The following is an 18,611-nucleotide window of genomic DNA, read 5'->3' as shown; positions in this document are numbered from 1 at the left end:
CCCAGCAGTGGACACCAGCTGAGAAGGTGGTGGGGATGGAGCACTGGGTGTGCTGGCAAGGAAGAGTTATAGAGAAGACTTTGTGCCTGAGAGATGGCTGTTACAAGAAGGGTGCTGGGATGCTGGAGCCGGGTACAAGGGGACTATTCATGTCACTCACTGGCCACCCTGGACAGACAGCACCATTCATGGGGTGACTTCACTGTCTTCTGAGGAGCACGTGCCTTCGTAGGATGGGGTCATCTGCACCAGGAATCACAAGAGCATCCTCCTGAAATGTGGACGGGTAGTTCTTGCATTTTTCAGGACTAAAATCAGCTTCAGCTTCAGCTTCAGGAGTGGGGTGGGTAATAGGGCTCTCCTGGTGGCTGGTAACCAAGCTGTCTCTTGCCTTGTTTTCCCTTTCAAATTAAGGAATAATGGCAGTTTCCATGCATGAAGAAACTTGTACATGCCCAAAGCTAAAGCAAACATCCCACCAGCTTGGAAATGTTTCAGGCTGGTCTTGACGTTGAGCGGGGAGAAGTTTCAAGCTGCAGGATGGGAGAAGTGACCTCTCCTCTCCGACCACCCGGCTCTTTCCTCGAGGGGTAAAATTCTCCACATTTCACACGAGAAGATTTTCTATTTAAATTTTGGCAGCTTTCAGGCTTGCTGGTGAGGGCAGGGAGGGGTGGCAGCAACCTCGGTCGGCGGCAGCACCCACTCGAGCTGGTGGCAAATATTGCCAAAAGGTAGCGACAGGCGAAAAACTGGAGGTTTTAAATTCCAGACGTGTCCCAGGAAATAGTTTGCTCTTGATGTAACTTCTGAGACAGATTCCAGCTTCCAAGCCCCAGTGTTTTTTAAATAAACACGAATGAGAGCCTGCAAAGGTCACTTTGTGGCTTGGTGGGAAAAAGCCTTGGGTTCAGGATCAAAAGGAGATGACGGGGTTCGGAGGGTGCAGAGGACCTCGGAGGCAGCTGGTTTTAACTTTGGTGAGACTATTACACATGCCGCCGTCGTTATTCATTGCCCTGGTATTTTTTTAATTTAAAAACACAAGTAGTTGAAAAAAAAAATCAAGTCAATATTGGAAATGAGGTTCATAATGATGTTTACTCCTGGCATGAACTGTTAATGGGTTTTTTTTTTCCTGTCCCTGCTCCTTTGACAAACAAGTCTCCTTATTCGTTGAAGTGTAGCAAACCTCGTCTTGCTTGGTGTCCACCAAGTGGCACTCGTTGAGGTTGCCCGCTGGCACAAGCCCACGTTGCTGACATCCTCCTGCCCATGATGTGAGGCAGGATGCTTGTACACTGTGAGGAACTTCATCCCTGAAGTATTTTCGTTGCTTTCGGAGATGTTTTGCATCAGTTTTTCCGTGTTCTGCGCTAAAACTTAAAGCTTTTGTTGGATGTCATAGATTGGCCTGGTCCAAGAGCTGTATCAGGTTCAAGTGCATTTATTTTTAATGTGTAGAGGGCAATACGTTGAGAGGAATGGATGCTTTTGAAGTTATGGCACTGGACTGGACCTCATATTCATCAGCTCCATTCCTGCCTCCTCTACAAATGTCCTTCAAGCAGAGTTTCCATGTCTCCTAAATGGAAAAATGAAGGCAATGCATTTTTCTCACCTACCCCTGTCCATAAGCTCCTGCTTATGGACATCCAGCCTTGGCTGGGATGTAATTTGGGTGCTACCCACGGCAATAAGACCTTGCTCTTCGGTAGCGGGTCACGTCACTGCCAGAAGTAGCACGCAACAAAGATCCATCTCCCTATAAAAGGCTGATTTGGTGGTGCAGCTCTGGGGTGACCATTTCAGGCAAGGTACTTCGGTAGAGTCAGAGGAAGCCTGCAGGAGGTGATTTATTGCAGGAGGCTCTATTTTAGTTACCCGACACAGCTTTTAATAGCAATAATGTGTAATGCAATGACATCCATTGTTTTGATTTTACGGTCAAAACGGTCCCATCTGCCCCAGTTATGAAGTTGTGACTCATCAGACACAATGGGCTGAAAATAAATTCAGCCGTGGAAGCAGAAAGGGGGCCGTGCCCAGGGACGTGGGCATTTCTGCCACGAAATCACTTTCCCAGCACGGGCTGGGACTTTGTGTGTGGACGGGCTCCTTCGTCAGCATCCTTCACCTGTGCAAGGGGTATCTGAGTGCTGAAGGGTTCCATGGTACCCAGGGACCATCCCCTACCACCCTCTGCTCCTGGCTCCATCCTCTGCTCCTGGCTCCATCCCCTACTCCCAACTCCATCCCCTGCTCCAGCTCCATCCCCAGCTCCATCCCCTGCTTCATCTCCACACACTATGGGGTCCAGAGATACGGGGTGGGGTGTTGCAGCCTTGTTTGCACTCACATGGGAGGACAGGGCTGGAAACACACACAAAGCTTGGCAGTGTCTGTCCCAAACACACACAAAATCCAATTGTGTCCCCAAAGACATGCAACTGATTCTCCATGTGCTGTTTAACCATCTGGTGCCTGGGCTCATACGCTACATGGACCCAAACCCCAGCTCTTAAAAAGCACTGAGATTCATCCTTCAATGAATCAACGTGCTCCAAAGTGGTGGCCAAAAGTGGTTGTTCACGTTATTTTTTAAAAAAACCACCCAAACTCCAGCACTCCAGGAGGTTTCTGGGGTTGCTGCTCCCTCCCATGGTTCGGGTGGATGCACGGTGGTGGGATTTACAGATGGTGGTTGGGGTTTTTTGCCCCTCAAAGGCGCTTTCACATCTTCTGCCCGAGGGTGTCGGAGGCATTCAGAGGGTAGAGCAGGGTGCAAATATTGGATCTGTGGCAAAGCCCAGCGTGGTGGTGGGAATGGCTCCTTTGGGCACGAGGTGACATGGCTGTGGGCTCCTGGGCAGCTGGTGGTTCTGTAGAAAATATTTTTTCAACGCAAAATTGTAGTAGTGATGGTCAACAGTTTCCTGGGAGTCTCTTGCCTTGAAAAACTTTCCCGGAGCGTTTCAGAAAGCAGCACTAAAGAAACCAGGAGGGCAGGTCAGTTTCCTCTTCAAGAGATGCTCAGGGGGAGCCTGATAGCATCTTCAGGATGCTCAGGGGTAGCCTGAAATGGAAATGTGTAAGAAAAGCCGTGTGTCCTTCAAGTCTGTGTTTAATTTGCAGGTGCGATGGTGGGCTCAGGGTGCATGACTCCAAATTATTTCCTCCCCTCACATTTTTAATCCACCTATGATTCTGTGATGCAGAGGAGAAGCCTGGGGGGCTGTGAAAGGCTGGGCACAGGAGGGCTGGGTGTAAGAAAAGCCGTGTGTCCTTCAAGTCTGTGTTTAATTTGCAGGTGCGATGGTGGGCTCAGGGTGCATGACTCCAAATTATTTCCTCCCCTCACATTTTTAATCCACCTATGATTCTGTGATGCAGAGGAGAAGCCTGGGGGGCTGTGAAAGGCTGGGCACAGGAGGGCTGGGCAACCTGGAAATACAGAAATAGAAAACAGAGTAAGGGCTCGCGGGGCTGCCTAATGACCCGTCTGAGCAAAGGGATTTCTCGCTCGCAGCGAAGGGCTCAGTGTCTGTTAGGGAAAATATGTGTTCTTGGCAGGAAAGGAGGATTTCCTCCAATTATTGTCGTGAATGGGAATGGGCTGGGAGGCTGCCCTGGGAGCGAGCCCCCACGTGCGGGATGCTGTGGGATGCTGGAGCCCTGGAGAGCATCACTGCTCTCTAATTCCGTGCATAGCCCGCTGTATTTCTCCACAATTTCCAGGATTTATCTCTCCAGCATCTCCCTGGGGCTCCAACACCAGAGGGATTCCCGTCGCTGGGTCATACAACAGCTTTTTTTTTCACATTTGGGGAAACCCACTAAACATCCTCAGTGTCACTGGGGCAGCTGCAGAACTCCAAAGACAAGAGCAAAACTGCGAGTAAAACCAAATTAACTCTACAGGCTCCGAAGGTAGTGTTAATACAAATGACTGAAAGCCTCTTTCTTGCTTTTTTTTTCTGGTTTGTTTGTTTAATATCGTGGTGTGAAGCAACTTGGTAGGATAATAGATATTTCTGGGCCCGCTCGTGAAAGCTGTTTTTCACACCAAACAGAAGAAAAGCAAAATTATCTGCTAAAGCTGTAGATTTTCAATGCACCATCTCAGCGCTGGTGCCGGTTATTGCAAAATTAGAACTGGGGCAATGTAAACATTATTCTTTATTAGCGGGGAAGACAGACCCTGACAACAAGGGCAGCATCATGGTAGCTGCCGGGGAGCCATCCCCTCCGTACAGGGGATGCTGCTGCAGGCAAGGTCTGCAGCACCTTGGTCTGCAAATTACTCAATGCCTCCATAGATAAAATTAAAAAAAATATATAAAAAAAATAGTGGATGAGCTTGAGCTCCTTGACGTGGCAACGGTGTGTATAACCCAGCTCCAGCCCCGCACCAGGCACACGGGCTCCATTTGCATCTCATATACCCCATAACTGCCTCCTGTGTTTTCCTTCCTCGGGTATTTCAGTCGTTTCTCTCCTGACACTTCATTCATCGCTCACAGGCTCTTTCTGCGGGAGGAGAGGGTCGGTGTGAGACCCGTGGGCCCCCCCATCCTCCCCAATGGCAATGTTGATCTTGGAAGCCGGTGCTGCTGAGCCGCAGCCATCGCCAGCAAAGCTCGGGGTGAGACGGCCACGTCTCCCGCTTTTTGAGGAGGCCAGACAGCATTGAGCCAGGGGCTGGTGAGACCTGTCTGGGGGATCTCTCCTGTGCTGAAGCTTGGGCCCCTCGGCAAAGCTCCTGAGATGCTCCTTGCGGTGATAGAGAGGAGAGGTTGGTTATTCCAGCCTCAGGGCTGAGCTTCTCCAGCTCCCTCCCCATCTCCCTTCCTCCTCTTCCCACTCACTGGGCAACCAGCCTTGGGGCCACCAGCCTGGGGATGGAGCTGGAGAAGATTGTGGGTGCCTTAAAAGCAGGGGAGAGTGTTGAAACTGAATGGTGTGTGTGTGTGTGCCTGGCCCAACAGCAACTGCTCTAATCAAGTTCTGCAGAGCTTTAAAACCAAAGGAAACCCATTATCCAGTCTCCAGCACCCATCTGTCCTCCTTGGCTGCTTTGCATGACAGAAATGGCCAGGTAGGACTTTGCTGTGACGCAAACAACCAAAGTGGCAGATAATGACCCAGGTGTTTTACAGGAGATCGTAGAATCATGGAATGGTTTGGGTTGGATGGGACCTTAAAGACCATCTAGTTCCAACCCCCCTGCCCTGGACAGGGACACCTCCCACCAGACCAGGTTGCTCCAAGCCCCCTCCAACCTGGCCTTGAACCCCTCCAGGGATGGGGCAGCCACAGCTTCTCTGGGCAACCTGGGCCAGTTTCTACCCGAGATCTCATCTAAATCTCTCCCTTTTCAGTTTAAAACCATTCCCCCTCATCCTATCACTGCAACCCCTTGTAAAAAGTCCCTCCCCATCTCTCCTGGAGCCCCTTTAGGGACTGGAAGGGGCTCAAAGGTCTCCCTGGAGTTTTCTCTTCTCTAGGCTGAACCCCCCCAACTCCCTCAGCCTGTCCTCACAGCAGAGGGGCTCCAGCATCTTCATGGCCTTCTCTGGCCCTGCTCCAACAGGTCCATGTCCTTCTGTTGTTGGTGGCCCCAGAGCTGGAGGCAGGACTGGAGGGGGTCTCAGTGGAGGTGACTTTGCTGGATGAGGGTTGGCAGAGCCGCATCGTCCCTGCAGGGAGCAACACCGCCCGCTTCCCCCTTTCCCTCTGGCACCAGGATTTTATTTATACTCTGGCTGTATAGAGTGACTGTAGCCCAGTGTGCTAACGGGAGGTGATGACAGCTCGGGAGGTAGGGCCGGCGGTGCTGACAGCTCGTAGCGTTACACCTTCCCCAGGAAAATTGCGGCAATCACCTGGCGGGGTGGAAAAAACCAACAACATAAAAAAAAAAAAAAAAAAAAAAAGAAGTGTTTGCGCCAAAGCCGTGATCACCGCGGGGATCGCGGTCCTGCTGATATTTATTCTAGCAGATCTGCCGGGTTTGCAGGGCTTGTGTTTCAGGGAAAAGCTGGCAGCTGGGTATTTTACGAGGGGAAGAAACGTTGCTGAGGGATTCCGCCAGCTTGCTTGCTTGCTGGCTGGGGCTGCCAGTCTCCAGCCCCCGTCCCCCGCGGGGACACATGCTCAAGGGGAGGAAAAACCTGTGGAAAAGGATGGATGTGGCCTTCTCAGCTTTTAGCCTTGGTCCCCACATCACGAGATGCAGCCTGAGCTTGGTCACCACCATGCAAGAAGGGCTTTGCTCTGGAGATCAGCTGCCAGCCCTGTGGCTCCTTCCACGTGGCCAAGAGTTTCTTGTTTGTATTTTGAGATGATTTTTCAGGGGCTTGCTTTAGCAACGTCTCATTTTCTTCCTCTGCCCGAGGGATTGCTCAGTATGTTGGGGAGAGTTGGGGGAAGAAAAACCAGCACCACAAGCGGTCAGAAATGGGTTATTGTGGTTGTGAGTAGAGGTGTTTTGGGTGGAAGGTACATAACAGACGCTCGCTGGGGGAAGTCAGGGTGGCCAGAAGCATCTCCCAAAAGCCACTCGTGTCGGATCCAGGAGGGTGTCTGGATTCTCACCGTTTCCTTGAGACCAACAGCATTTGAGGTGCTGGGTACCCCTTTGGGCCTGGCGCTGAAGGACGAGGTGGTGGAGAGGTTCGGAGGAGACCCAGGGCTGCCTGGCCATGGGGAACAAGCCCCGCATTGTGCCACCAGAACTGCCTTGTGATCGATATCAACAGGGGACTTGACTGCCCAGATTTACCAGCTCCGCACTTCAGCACGCGCTAAATTCACCCAATAAATAAAAAAAAACGAGCAAAAAAACCTCCCGATGGGTTGAGAACAGACGCTGCATTGATGGTGGTGGCTGATCCAGCGCTGCTCCACGGTCAGCGCAGATGAAGGTGGCTCAGTTCTTACCATCCTGAGGGGGAACCCTTCCCCAAAATGTTCATCCCCACCCCCCTGCGGTGCCGTCTTCTCCCTCTGGGAAGGTGAGGTGTGGGATTTCGTGGCAGCCCCAGTGCCTGTGAAAACTTGCTTTCCGAGCCGAGCACCGGCAAACCTGCATCAGAGGGAGTCCCTCCGCCTGGTACCCACGCATGGCCTTCCTTCATGAACAACTGCTGCAGCACAGGAAGGTCGGAAGGCTTTTTCCACCCTCTTGCAGGGAGAGTTACAAATATCCCCTGGAACGACTGAAGGCTGCTTCGTGGAAAACATTGGGTTGCAGCATGTGTGGATTTGAGCAGGGAAAACGAGGCTGTTGGCTTGATTGCCTTGCCAAAGTCCAATAAAAATGCAAAATTTCCCCGAAAGTCAAGTACATTCATGGCTGTTCTCCGAGACATGTCCAAGCTTGGAAACGCTTTTCGTTTGGATGGGAAGAGCCTGCTGTGGACCTGTTTAATCGCTCTCCAGGTTGCATCCTCCTTCATTCATCATTACAGGCGTTGCCCATCTCCTTCTCTGAAAGCGCCGTAGAGCGTCTTCCATCCTCGCAGGATGCTCTAGCCCACCCACAGCAGCCCGGCACGCCCGCGCCTGGGTACCGAGCCCAGGGAAGGGCTGGAGCCAGGAGATGAGCTTGATTAGCAGAAGGAGAAAAATTAACCTTCTCAGAAGTGCCAGAGTTTTGTTTGTAGAAGGGATTTGCACTTCTGAGAGGGCTGTTGACTTTCAGGAGACGTAGGCTTTCAAGTGCCTAAATCACTGCTGGAAATGCGCTTGCAAATTTTTTTTTTAAGTACTTAGAAAATACTTCTCCTGTGTCCTCAGGCCTTCTCCGAGTGCAGTGGTAATTACAAGTTGTCCATTAGCCACAACATGCAGATCTCTGCTTGAAGAGTGCAGTGGTAATTACAAGTTGTCCATTAACCACAACATGCAGATCTCTGCTTGAAGCTGTGACGCGTTCCGCGCCCAGAAGAGAGACCGCAATGGAGGGGCATGGCTTGTATTTAAAAATGTGAGAAGGATGACGTGGGGACTGGGTGCAGTTGAGTTTTTTGACGGCAGCTTTTTGACAGGGGCTTGGGGGTTTGGGGAAGGTTTCAGGGACTGAAGGCCACGTGAAATGTAGCCTGCCCCCCTCCACCTCCCAGCTTGGGCAGTGGCCAACTTCTCCTTGGGCAGCAGGAACTTCTCCTTTCAGATCCGACAGCCTCTGCGTCATCTCCTGCCGTGGCTCGTTGTACCGTGGTGTGTCATTTAGCACGGTGCCCAAAGCCTCTCAGCGATGCGTGGTCAGCAGGTACCAACGCAGCACAAGAACCTTGGATTTCCTAAGAAACGACTGGAGTGTGGAGTAGGTGGGGCTTTGACCTGCATCCCTCAGCGGGGACGTAAAGGGGTGATTTTGTTTCATTTACAGCCTGGGGTAAGATATTTTGGTGGAGTTACCTGGATTTGAAAGAAAAAACCTCAAGCAAATGTGCATAAATTCCTTGGGAATGCTGTTGAGATGTTTGGATGAAGGCTGTGTCTCCAGGCTGTGTGTTTGGTCCTGAATTGTGCTGCAGCAGGCGCCAGCAGCAGCCCTGTCCCTCTCTGTGACCGATGCTCTGGTGGGTACCAATCCTCTCCTCATTGCTCCAGCTTCCGTCTGGCCCAGGCTCTTGGAGAGAGGGTGTGATGGTGGCAGCACCAGGGTTTGCCTGCCCAGAAGTTGTGATGGAAACGGCATCGGGATTTTCCTTCCCCTGGATAAATGAGAGCAAGAAGCCCCAAGAGCTCTGCTGCACCCTCCTCTTATCCCAGGCAACTCAAAAACCATGTTAGTTGGATGACATTTGTCTAACCTATATCAACAGGGTCTGGTGATGAGGTTTTGCAGCTTTCAGAAATCTTTTGCAGCACCCCAGGATCTTCACTGGAAATACAGTACACCCTCCTACACCCCCTGTTTTGTGTCTTCAGCCCATTTTCTATCATCTCCCCACTTTTCCTAAACTGTTCCTCAGAGGTCACCTCGGCTGGACTTGCCACCTTCCTGCTGCTCCAGGCTCACAAAGAGCTGCTGGTGTATGTGTTTGCAGATTTAACCCCACCAGAAGGGCATTTCAATCAAAATACTGACTGATGCCAGGTGCTCGTGAAGCCTCTGGGGAATCCCACCTGATCCCTATTTCCACTGAGACGAGCTTACACCCGTGACTTAGCATGGAGTGTGGTTTTTCCTCCTTTTGAGTAGTTTTTCTTCATGTGCCCGTCTCCTGTAGAGAAAATAGAAACCATACATGGTCTTCTCATCATGGAGGTTTCAGTTAACACTAAAAAAGGCCTCCCAGAGACAGGGATTTTTAAGAGTGAGGAATCTCCTAACCCAGAGCCCTGGCTCGTTATGCTTTGGGTTTTCTACTGCTTATAAATCCCACACCAGGAAAGGCAACCATGAAGAGCAGGGGGAGTGCTGATGCTCCTCTGCTCCTACCTATTTATTGGTGTGGTTTCTAAGGATTTTGGGGCCACAGATCAAGTGAGCATCTCCAGCAGAAGATGCCTTCCCCCAGGTATTTATGGGATGGACATTCAGGCCCATTGGGTGGGATGTGGCTGGGCCAGGTGTTTCTGAGGTGATCATCACACGTGGCTCTTGTGAGAGGCTTGCACAAGCTGCTGAGGTGCTCCACGGTCTTCTTCTGCTCCAAGCAGACTTTCTGCCCCGCAGCCAGCGGGATGGCCACATTATTTCCATTGGCATTCACTAATTAGGATTTAGTTTGCTCCTTTAAAAAACAGCCTGGGTAGAAGGCATGCCTCATCAGGTAAGCACATTTGTGGTCAGACGGCATCTCTGAGAGGTTGTGTCTGCTCGGCTCTGAAGGGTTTAGGAATCCTTGTGAGCTCCTTGTTGCTGTCAGAGTTTGAAACCGTTTTGAAGAAGTGACAGTAGATAAAGTAAATCAAGTTTTTTCATGGCCAAGACAACCAGCTGTGGGGTCTTTTCATTAGTGAGACAAGGACAGATAACTGACCTTGGAGCATCTCGGGACAGCCAGGAGCCATCACAGAGGAGGGTTTAGCAGCACATGAGCTCCAGCTGCTTAAAGAGGGGGCTGAAGTTTCTCTTAAAATGGAATTGTTGAAAACATTCATTTATTTTTGGCAGAATAGCTCTGTGCTGCTGTAGATGTGGGACTGGGAGGTGCATGGGGTGGAGGTGGTGATGAGGCTGATCTGGACCTGGCTGGGGGTGGTTTTGGTGCTGTCGCCCATTGGAGGAGTGGGAGAGGCACAGGAGCTGCTGTGGATGGGGAGGTCGGGGGTTGTGGAGGTTGCCCGGCTCCTGGGGACCAGGCGACCAAGAGCTGGGGGCTTCTGCTGCTCCACTGCCAAAACCACCACTAACCCATGTCCCTCAGCACCACATCTGCCCAGCTTTTAAATACCTCCAGGGGTGGTGACTCTACCACTGCCCTAGGCAGCCTCTTCCAAGGCTTGACAACCCTTTCGGTGTAAAAATTTTTCCCAATATCCATCCTAAACCTCCCCTGGCACAACTTGAGGCCGTTTCCTCTTGTCCTATTGCCTGTTCCATGGGAGAAGAGACCGACCCCCCCCTGGCTACACCCTCCTTTCAGGGAGCTGTAGAGAGCGAGGTCTCCCCTCAGCCTCCTTCTCTCCAGGCTGAACACCCTCAGCTCCCTCAGCCTCTCCTCATCAGACTTGTTCTCCAGACCCCTCACCAGCTCCATTGCTCTTCTCTGGACCCGCTCCAACCCCTCAAGGTCTTTCTTGTGGTGAGGGGCCCGGAACTGGACACAGCCCTCGAGGTGGGGCCTCACCAGTGCCCAGTCCAGGGGGACAATCACTGCCCCAGTTCTGCTGGCCACACTATTCCTAATACAGGTGAGGATGCTGGTGGCCTCCTTGGCCACCTGGGCACACCACTGGCTCATATTCACCTGGCTGTTGACCAACACCCCCAGGTCCTTTTTCACAGGGCAGCTCCAGCCACCCTTCCCCAAGCCCGGAGCATTCATGGAGTTGGTGTGACCCAAGTGGAAGACCCTTGTGGAACCTCACGCCAACGGCCTCATCCCATGGACCCAGCCTGTCCCTCGTGCCTCTCTCAGCTGTCTCTTTCCCTTTTCCCTCCACAGAACCGCCAGACTTTCAACAGCCTCACCTGCCTTAGCGCCGGGGCCGAGGAGGCCTCCCAGCGGCTTCCCGGCCCCCAGCCATGGACCACAGCCCCCCACTCCCCGGAGGTGATGCCGGGCAGGACCCCTGCCTGCACCCCGGTACCGGAGCCACCTCGTTCCCGGCCCCAGGAACGCCAGGCCAGCAGGGACGACCTCTCCTGCGAGGAGGAGGAGGAAGGCGGCGGGAAGGAGGAAGACGGGAGGGCCTGGCGGAGCGGCGGGGCGGGCGCTGAGGGCCTCTTCCAGCTGGACGGCGAGATCGACATCGAGCAGATAGAAAACAACTGAGGAGGGAAGAGGGTCCTCTCGCCATCCCCACAGGGGGTGGGTGGGGGAGATGCCAGCAGAGCCATGGAGGGCTCCCCACCACCAGGTTTGGGGGGGTCCCACCACCGGTCCCCTCCTGCCAGCTTGTGGGGGGGAGGCAGGGGGAAGGAGGGACGAAGCAGCTTTGCCAAAATTTCATCAGGTATTTTAGAGCAATTGGTGTGCGCGCGTGTGTAAATCTTGAATTTCTTCCTAACTACTGTAGCCTGAGATGGCCCAGGCGGAGGGAACCGCCTGCCCCACAAGGGGGGGGGCCAGGCGCAGGGGTGGCCCCCCCAAAAAAGCCCTTGCGTTTAGTGAGGAAATGGCTTTTTGCAAAGGTAGAGCTGCGTGTGGCTGATGGGGCCGGTCACGCTCCCTCCGCGTCCCACCCGCATTCGGCTGGAAGGGGATGCACAAGGAGAAACCACCAGCCGTGGGGACTGGGAAAAAATGGGGGGAAAACCCGAATATTGGGATTTGCAAACCAAGGGGCGACTGCGGCTTCTCTGCTCCTTCCACATCCCACGTGGCCCCCGCGTCCCCCTGGCTGCCCACCTCCCTGGCAGCGCCGCGAGAAGGAGATCACGAGTGAAGCGTTTTGCTTAAATTTAATAACGGTAAGAGCTGGATTTTTACTTTCTTTTGGTTTTTGTTGGTTTTTTTTTCCAATTTTTTGCTTTTCCTGATGAGGAATTAAAGGGACCCCCAGCCCAGCGCAGGGCAGCATCCCCAGCAGTGCTTGGTGGGCGCTGCCCGAGGATGCTCAAATGCCTTTCTTCCCTACTTTTATTTTCCTTCCCAGTCCCTCCCTCAAACCCATGGGGAAGAAGCCCTGATCAGGCTCGGTGCCACCCTCGCTCGGGTTCCCAACACCCTGTTTTGAGTGGGGTCAGGCCTTTTACCCGTTTACCAGCCGCTGTGCCCTCTTCGCTACCTGAGGCACGGCTGCCACCCTCCTTTTTGTCGCTCTGTCCTACTGTGAAGGGGCTGCACGCCGCGGGGTTACTTGACAAAAATCAGCTGGCGAAAGGCTGAAAATCCAGGTAGCAGCACTGAAAAACTTTTCCTGTGCCTTTTTTTTTTTAAGCACGGAGAAAGTGGTGACCATGACGTTTGTACAATAGGAACTCTCTTCGGTAAAAATAAGCTGTCCGCTTCCTAACAGGTTTAGAAGGACGCATATATTCTTTTTTTTTTTTTTCTCCCTCTTATTTTTTTTTGTTTGTTTGTTTAAAGCTCTAGGAAAGCTGTACGAGTGGCTTCCAGCATCTTCTGCAGGTCTCCTCAAGCTCGGGGTTTACTTCCCCAGCTCTGCAAAAGCGAGAAAGGGAAGAAAGTCGTTGAAGCCCCAACAGCAATTGAGGAACGTGACATTTTTAATAGGGTTTGGCCCCACCGTTGAGTCCGTAACTCGGCAAGGGCTGAGAGCTGCTGGTACAGGTTTCGTTCATCATTTCTGGTTATGTTTAGTGCACTTTTTTCTGCGGTGGTTCGGGATGCGTGTGGCATCTCCCATCACGGTGGAACCCATCAGCTGTTATATAGCTTTATCCCTGTCCTGGCATCGCAGGGGTTTTGCTGGTGGCAGTGGCCACCTCCAGGCCGGGTGCTGGCAGGTAGGGCCAGCCCCAAATATTTGGGGAAGGGGACAACCAGGGATGTCTTTTCATTTTGGAGAACCTTCTGGCTCTTTTAAAGTGTCGCTTCCTGCGTCGTTGAAAAGAAAATACACCCTGGCTTCATTTTTAGCCCTCCTGAAGTGGAAGGCGCTGCCCATCTCGGCCCTTTCAGGAGGGTCCAGTGTCACCAGTGTTGTCCCAGCCAGGGCTGTGGCCACCCCTCGGGTCCGTGTCCCTGCAATCACAGCATGGTTCTCGGCTTTGAGTCTTCCTGATGCTCAATACCCCCCACCCCACCACCACCTCCCCGGTCTCGGGGCACAGAGCTCCCGCTGGCCACAGGCACCTCCTCAGCTGCTGGCTCCCAAGTGACCGAAAAAGGGCAAATTCACCCAAATCCATCTCCGGCTGGTGCCACAGAGCTCCAGGTGGGCTCTCCTATGGGCATCACCGGGGCTGTAACTCCTAAGGGCTTCTCTTTTCTTTCCAAGGGCTGCTAGTGGTGCCACGCTCACCCCCCCAGTGCCGGTAGGAAGGTGACCAGTGGACCACTTGCCCAGATGTACTGGCCGTAGCCGTAGCATTCCGTTTACATACAGCACAACCCGTTTGCCTTATTAAATACGCTTCTCCAATGAGTCATGGCCTTATACTGGGCGCGTAGCGTAGGCACAGACTACAGTTAGCGATGGTTTGGAGGCCACGGTGGTGTCCTGTTGGGTATTTGGTTGTTGGGTTTGTATGATTTCATGTACTTATTCTCAGTTTAAGAAAGCCTTACTTTTCAAATTTTTTTTTTCCTCTCTCTCTCTTTGTAGAGGTAAAACATTTGTGGATTTATATATATATAAATATATATATAAATAAAATAATTAAAAAATATTAAATATAATATAGTATGTGCCTCAGATTCAGGGGACATCCCGTTGATTGTAAAGTCAGAAGGTGGTGTTGGTCCCTGTTACCCTGTGCCCGCAGCGGGAGAACAGGGCATCCCCCCTCGCCCCGGGGGTCCTGCTCTTGGTTTGTAAAGGACTTCACTGATGACACAGATGCTTTGGAACCCCCCTCCCTCGCCTGGCAAATTCCTGCTGGCTGCCAGAATGTGATAGTAAAGTAATATGCAGACAGGGGATGTTTTTCCTTGCGAGGCGCCTAAAACGGGCTCGTTATTGGGTCCAGGGCATGACCCAGTGGCTGTTTCGGGATGACAAGGAGCTGTGATAGGAGCAAAAAGAGTTCATCATCCTGAAAAAAAAAAAAAAGGATTTTAATAGGGAAAGAATAAGTCTTTGGAAAAGTCTTGGCACGTGCACAGGGATGTTTGCTGTGTATTTGCAAGTGCAGCTCTTTGAGCCTGTTCTCTGAGATTACATGAAAAAAAAAAAAAAAAGACAAAAGGAAGTATTTGTAAAATAGATTGTAATTTTTCCACGTTATAGCAGAGCCTGTTGGGCCCCTAAAGTTGTGTTTCAAGTGCGTTGTTTAAAAGCTCCTGGCTGACCAGACGGACGTAGGAGGTTAGAGGATCGTAGCCGGTTCATGGGTTTGATGTGCAAGAAAGTGACCGAAGAGGATGGCCAACAAAAACCCCATCAAAATAAAAAAAACCCAACAAAAAAAGGAAGAAAAAAAGAAAAAGAAGCCTTCTGAAGCGATGACCTGTAGTAGCCACGTCTCGCTGGCGATTGCACAATGTCAGCGGGACGCGCGTGTCCCTGGGGAGGGGCTGCCCGAGGTGCCCCCCCACCAGTGCAGGCTGCCCCCTCCCACCCCCCCCATGACTTGATTGCACTAGAGCAGCTCAGTCTCAGGAAATTGCTTGTTACTTTTACTGTGTAAATAAAGCTTCCTGGTTCAATAACACACACACATCCCCCCCGACACCGGGGTCGGTGTCTCGCCTCTCTCTGCTGTCCCCGTGGCCGGGGTGGGGGGTGCTGGGGACACCCTTGGGGGGTGTAAGGGCTGGGTTGTGGCAGAGGGTTGGGGTTTGGTGGGGCAGAGCTGGTGCGGGTGGAGGAGCCCCATGGGCTTCTTCTCTCCTTGGCATCTCCATGGGTGCTGGGCAGGGGGGGAAATGGGTCCCAAAAAATGGGTGTGGGTTGGAAAGCCCCCGTCTGGGACCCTCCATTGGAGTGTCCATGTTCAAAATAATGAGGATGTCTCAGCCTTGGGACAAAAAAATGGACATGGGGTGGAACTGGATCATCTTTAAGGCCCCTTCCAACCCAAACCGTTCTGCTGGGTGATTTAAGTGCCTTCTGCTTTGTGTTTAAGGACAGATATAGTGTCCCACCCCTTAAAAAAAAATCTAAACCTGAGCAAGGCAAGAGACCAGAGCACGGGAAGGGCACAGGGGGGTGTTAAATAAATTCTTGGGGAAAAATGGGGCTGGATCTCCCTACGGTCTTTGTAAACCAGAAAGGAAAGCGGCTGCGTTTCCTCGAGTGAGCAAACAGTTTAAAAAGTTTCATGACAGATGGCAGGATGTTTATCTGCCTAAACTTAATCAGATTGCAGCGATAGGCTTAGCACACCAGAACAAAAAGGAAGAATTATAGGATAAAAAAGAAATTCTCGGTGATCCTTCACAGCCCCAAGGTTCCACCAGGGTCCGCGGCATCCTTCGCGTGCGCCCGGGTGCACGCACTGCCGTACACTTTGGCTGAACCGCTACCCAGAGGATAAAAAGATACAAAAACAGACCCAAAAAATCGCACTAAGGTCACTTTCCCAGATGTGGTTTATTTTATTATAATTTAATTCCTAGCCCGCTTTCCCCCCGCTGTCCCCAAGGAGCGCCGTGCAGCACAGAGGCCGGTTGAAAACAAGGTTTTCCAGCGCTCGCCGGCTGCTCCAGGAACACGGAGCATCCCTTCGGTGTCCTTCGGTGACCGGGGTCATCCTCAGCTGTTGGGACTGCTGGAAACATCCCTGGAATTATCAGTCACCTCCTGCTTGCAAATGCAAAAAGCAGTAGCTGAACACAGACAGTGGCCAGAACACGCTGCCTCATCATATGTATATATAAATATATATAAAACACACATGTAGTTGCGTACCTTTCCGCGGTCCCATGGCAGGTTTGAAGCAGGTTGAGGCCCAAATAGTTTTATTCCCCTCCAGTCTAAAGCACAAAGTCTTGCCCCAAAACCCAAGGGGGCGCAGAGCTGCTGACATGCTGGTTGAAAGGGGACTTTTGCCTATAAAAGGGTGACCTTTGCAAAGGTGACCCTTGGAAACGCTGGCAAGCGTCAGTGGCAGCTCGTTTTAGCAATGCTCAGCCCCATTTAAAACAAAAAAAAAGGACAAATCTCAGGCCTGATGGCTCAAATGGAACTTCACTTTCCAGCCCTGCACAGGCTGAGCCCCCCCTTGGCAGCAGGATGGGGCTGAGCTGGGGCCAGACTGATGTGGTGGGTGCTTGGTGGGTGCAGGATCAGACCCATGGGATGTTCAGCGTGCAAACTGGGTTTGTCCCATCCAGGCAGCCAGAGCCATGAGGGAGTGGTGTACCAGGTCTGGGTACCCAGCAGAACTGGAGGACAGTCGTGGCAACAGGACTGATGGAGCTGGTGCCTTACACGGAGTGTTTCCCAGTTGGGACTGGAAAACTGAAGCCAGGAGCAGCAGAATGGGCTGGAGCCAAGCTCCCCACGCTGGTCTTCATGGCAGGGTCAAGCATCCCTGCCGTGCCAATCATAGAATGGTTAGAGTTGGAACAGACCTTAAAGACCCTCAAGTTCCACCCCCTGCCCTGGGCAGGGACACCTCCCACCAGACCAGGTTGCTCCAATCCCTCTCCAGCGAGGCCTTGAACCCCTCCAGGGATGGGGCAGCCACAGCTTCTCTGGGCAACCTGTTCCAGTGTCTCACCACCCTCACAGCAAAGAAGTTCTTTCTGGTATCTCATCTAAATCTCCCCTCTTCCAATTTAAAACTGTTACCACTTGTCCTGTCCCTACACTCCGTGACAAAGAGTCCCTCCTCATTTCTCCTGGAGCCCCTTTAGGGGCTGGAAGGGGCTCTAAGGTCTCCCTGGAGCCTTCTTTTCTCCAGGCTGAACCCCCCCAACTCTCTCAGCCTGTCCTCACAGCAGAGGGGCTCCATTCCTCAGAGGATCTTCGTGGCCTCCTCTGGCCCCGCTCCAACAGGTCCATGTCCTTTCTATGCTGAGGACTCCAGAGCTGGACACAGCACAATCCCAGCTGGAACACCCGCTGCTGGGTGAGCTGGAGCTGCGTGGGACACGGCTGGAATTTTCATAGGAATAGGCAGGAAACCTGCGTGTCCCCCCCCGGCCACATCAGCCTGTGAGACCCCCATGGAGGGGAGGAAAAGCCCATCAGTCCCATGGCCAGCTTATTCCTGGCAAGGAAAAACATTTCGGATCCTCTGAACATCCCCACCAGTGCTGATCCCACTGAACACACAGACAAAGGGGCTGGATCTACCAGATGGGGTTTATTCCCAACATGATGCCATGGTTATTCCCTAATGTGCCACGGAATTACTGGATTAGCAGTTTGCCAAGGGCACAGGGGTTTCTCCCCCTCCCCAGGGTTTTCCTGCCACCCATGGCCACAGGCACACAGGGGACCCTGCAGAGCAGGCTCCCGGGGCTTGGTGGCCTCCATCACCCCTCAAGGACATCTCCCACCCCATCTCAGCCACCCCAAAAGGCACAGAAAGGGCGAGTTAAAGAGCAAAGCCAGTCCATGAAGGGGTGCCGGGTGCCCCGTTTCCCACCCAGGGCTGGGTCCCTGGGGTGAGCAAAGAGTTAAAGGGGGTACAGACACCCCCCAGCATCACCTGGGGGGAGGCAGAGGCCCCTCAGCACCCTCCTCGGGCAGACAGTCCAGGGAAGAACATGGCCATCCTGGGAGAGCTGGTTTCAGCTGTGCTGGCAGGGCCACGGCACCGAGGGGACGACGTTCAAGACGTGCTGGAGGACAGAAGGTTCGCTCTTCCCTTTGACGAGGTCAGTAGATCGTTTTAGTACCGTTAAGTGAAATATTTAGGCTTGTGGATGCTCACCACCCCAGGCAAGGCTGGGTCTGGGTCCCTTAGTGTCAGATGGAGGTGGGTGAGGATGGAGGGGCTGCACGGGAGGCCTCCTCTTCCTCCTTCCTCCCCGTAGCCCACGGCTCCATCATTCTTACAGCTGCTGGAGGATGATGTCAACCGCTTCGGCGAGGTTGTTCACGTAGGCATCAGGCTTCACGTGGGGGTGGTTTTCATCGCAAGGCCTGCAAAGGGGCAAAGCTAGGTCTGGGTCCCTTAGCGTCAGATGGAGGTGGGTGAGGATGGAGGGGCTGCACAGGAGGCCTCCTCTTCCTCCTTCCTCCCCATGGCCCATGGCTCCATCGGTCTTACAGCTGCTGAAGGAGGATGTCAACCGCTTCAGCAAGGTTGTTCACGTAGGCATCAGGCTTCACGTGGGGGTGGTTTTCATCGCAAGGCCTGCAAAGGAGACAAGAGGGCACAGCTAAGCAAGGACAGGCTTCCAGCC

At 52.7% G+C, this 18,611-nt stretch overlaps 2 protein-coding genes across 3 annotated transcripts in view; one reads left to right on the top strand and one right to left on the bottom strand.

Moving 5' to 3' along the window:
• The window catches only part of FAM53B (family with sequence similarity 53 member B), a 42,135-nt gene extending 27,648 nt beyond the window's left edge, over positions 1-14,487 (top strand). The window contains exon 5 of the mRNA XM_014945321.1: positions 11,127-14,487. Within this exon, the coding sequence (XP_014800807.1) occupies positions 11,127-11,456 (330 nt within the window). The 3' untranslated portion in view covers positions 11,457-14,487. The remainder of the gene's footprint in view (positions 1-11,126) is intronic.
• A 3,057-nt stretch (positions 14,488-17,544) lies between these two features.
• The window catches only part of LHPP (phospholysine phosphohistidine inorganic pyrophosphate phosphatase), a 76,853-nt gene continuing 75,786 nt past the window's right edge, over positions 17,545-18,611 (bottom strand). Inside the window, exon 7 of one of the 2 annotated variants that reach the window (XM_014945355.1) lies at positions 17,545-18,348. In XM_014945355.1, coding sequence (XP_014800841.1) covers positions 18,258-18,348 — 91 coding nt within the window. In that variant the 3' untranslated portion in view covers positions 17,545-18,257. The other variant, XM_014945354.1, reaches the window with a different exon arrangement.

Source organism: Calidris pugnax, unplaced genomic scaffold (genome assembly GCF_001431845.1).
Source record: "Calidris pugnax isolate Ruff unplaced genomic scaffold, ASM143184v1 scaffold89, whole genome shotgun sequence".
Taxonomy (NCBI): Eukaryota; Metazoa; Chordata; class Aves; order Charadriiformes; family Scolopacidae; genus Calidris; species Calidris pugnax.
This window is presented reverse-complemented; position numbering and strand designations above follow the sequence as displayed.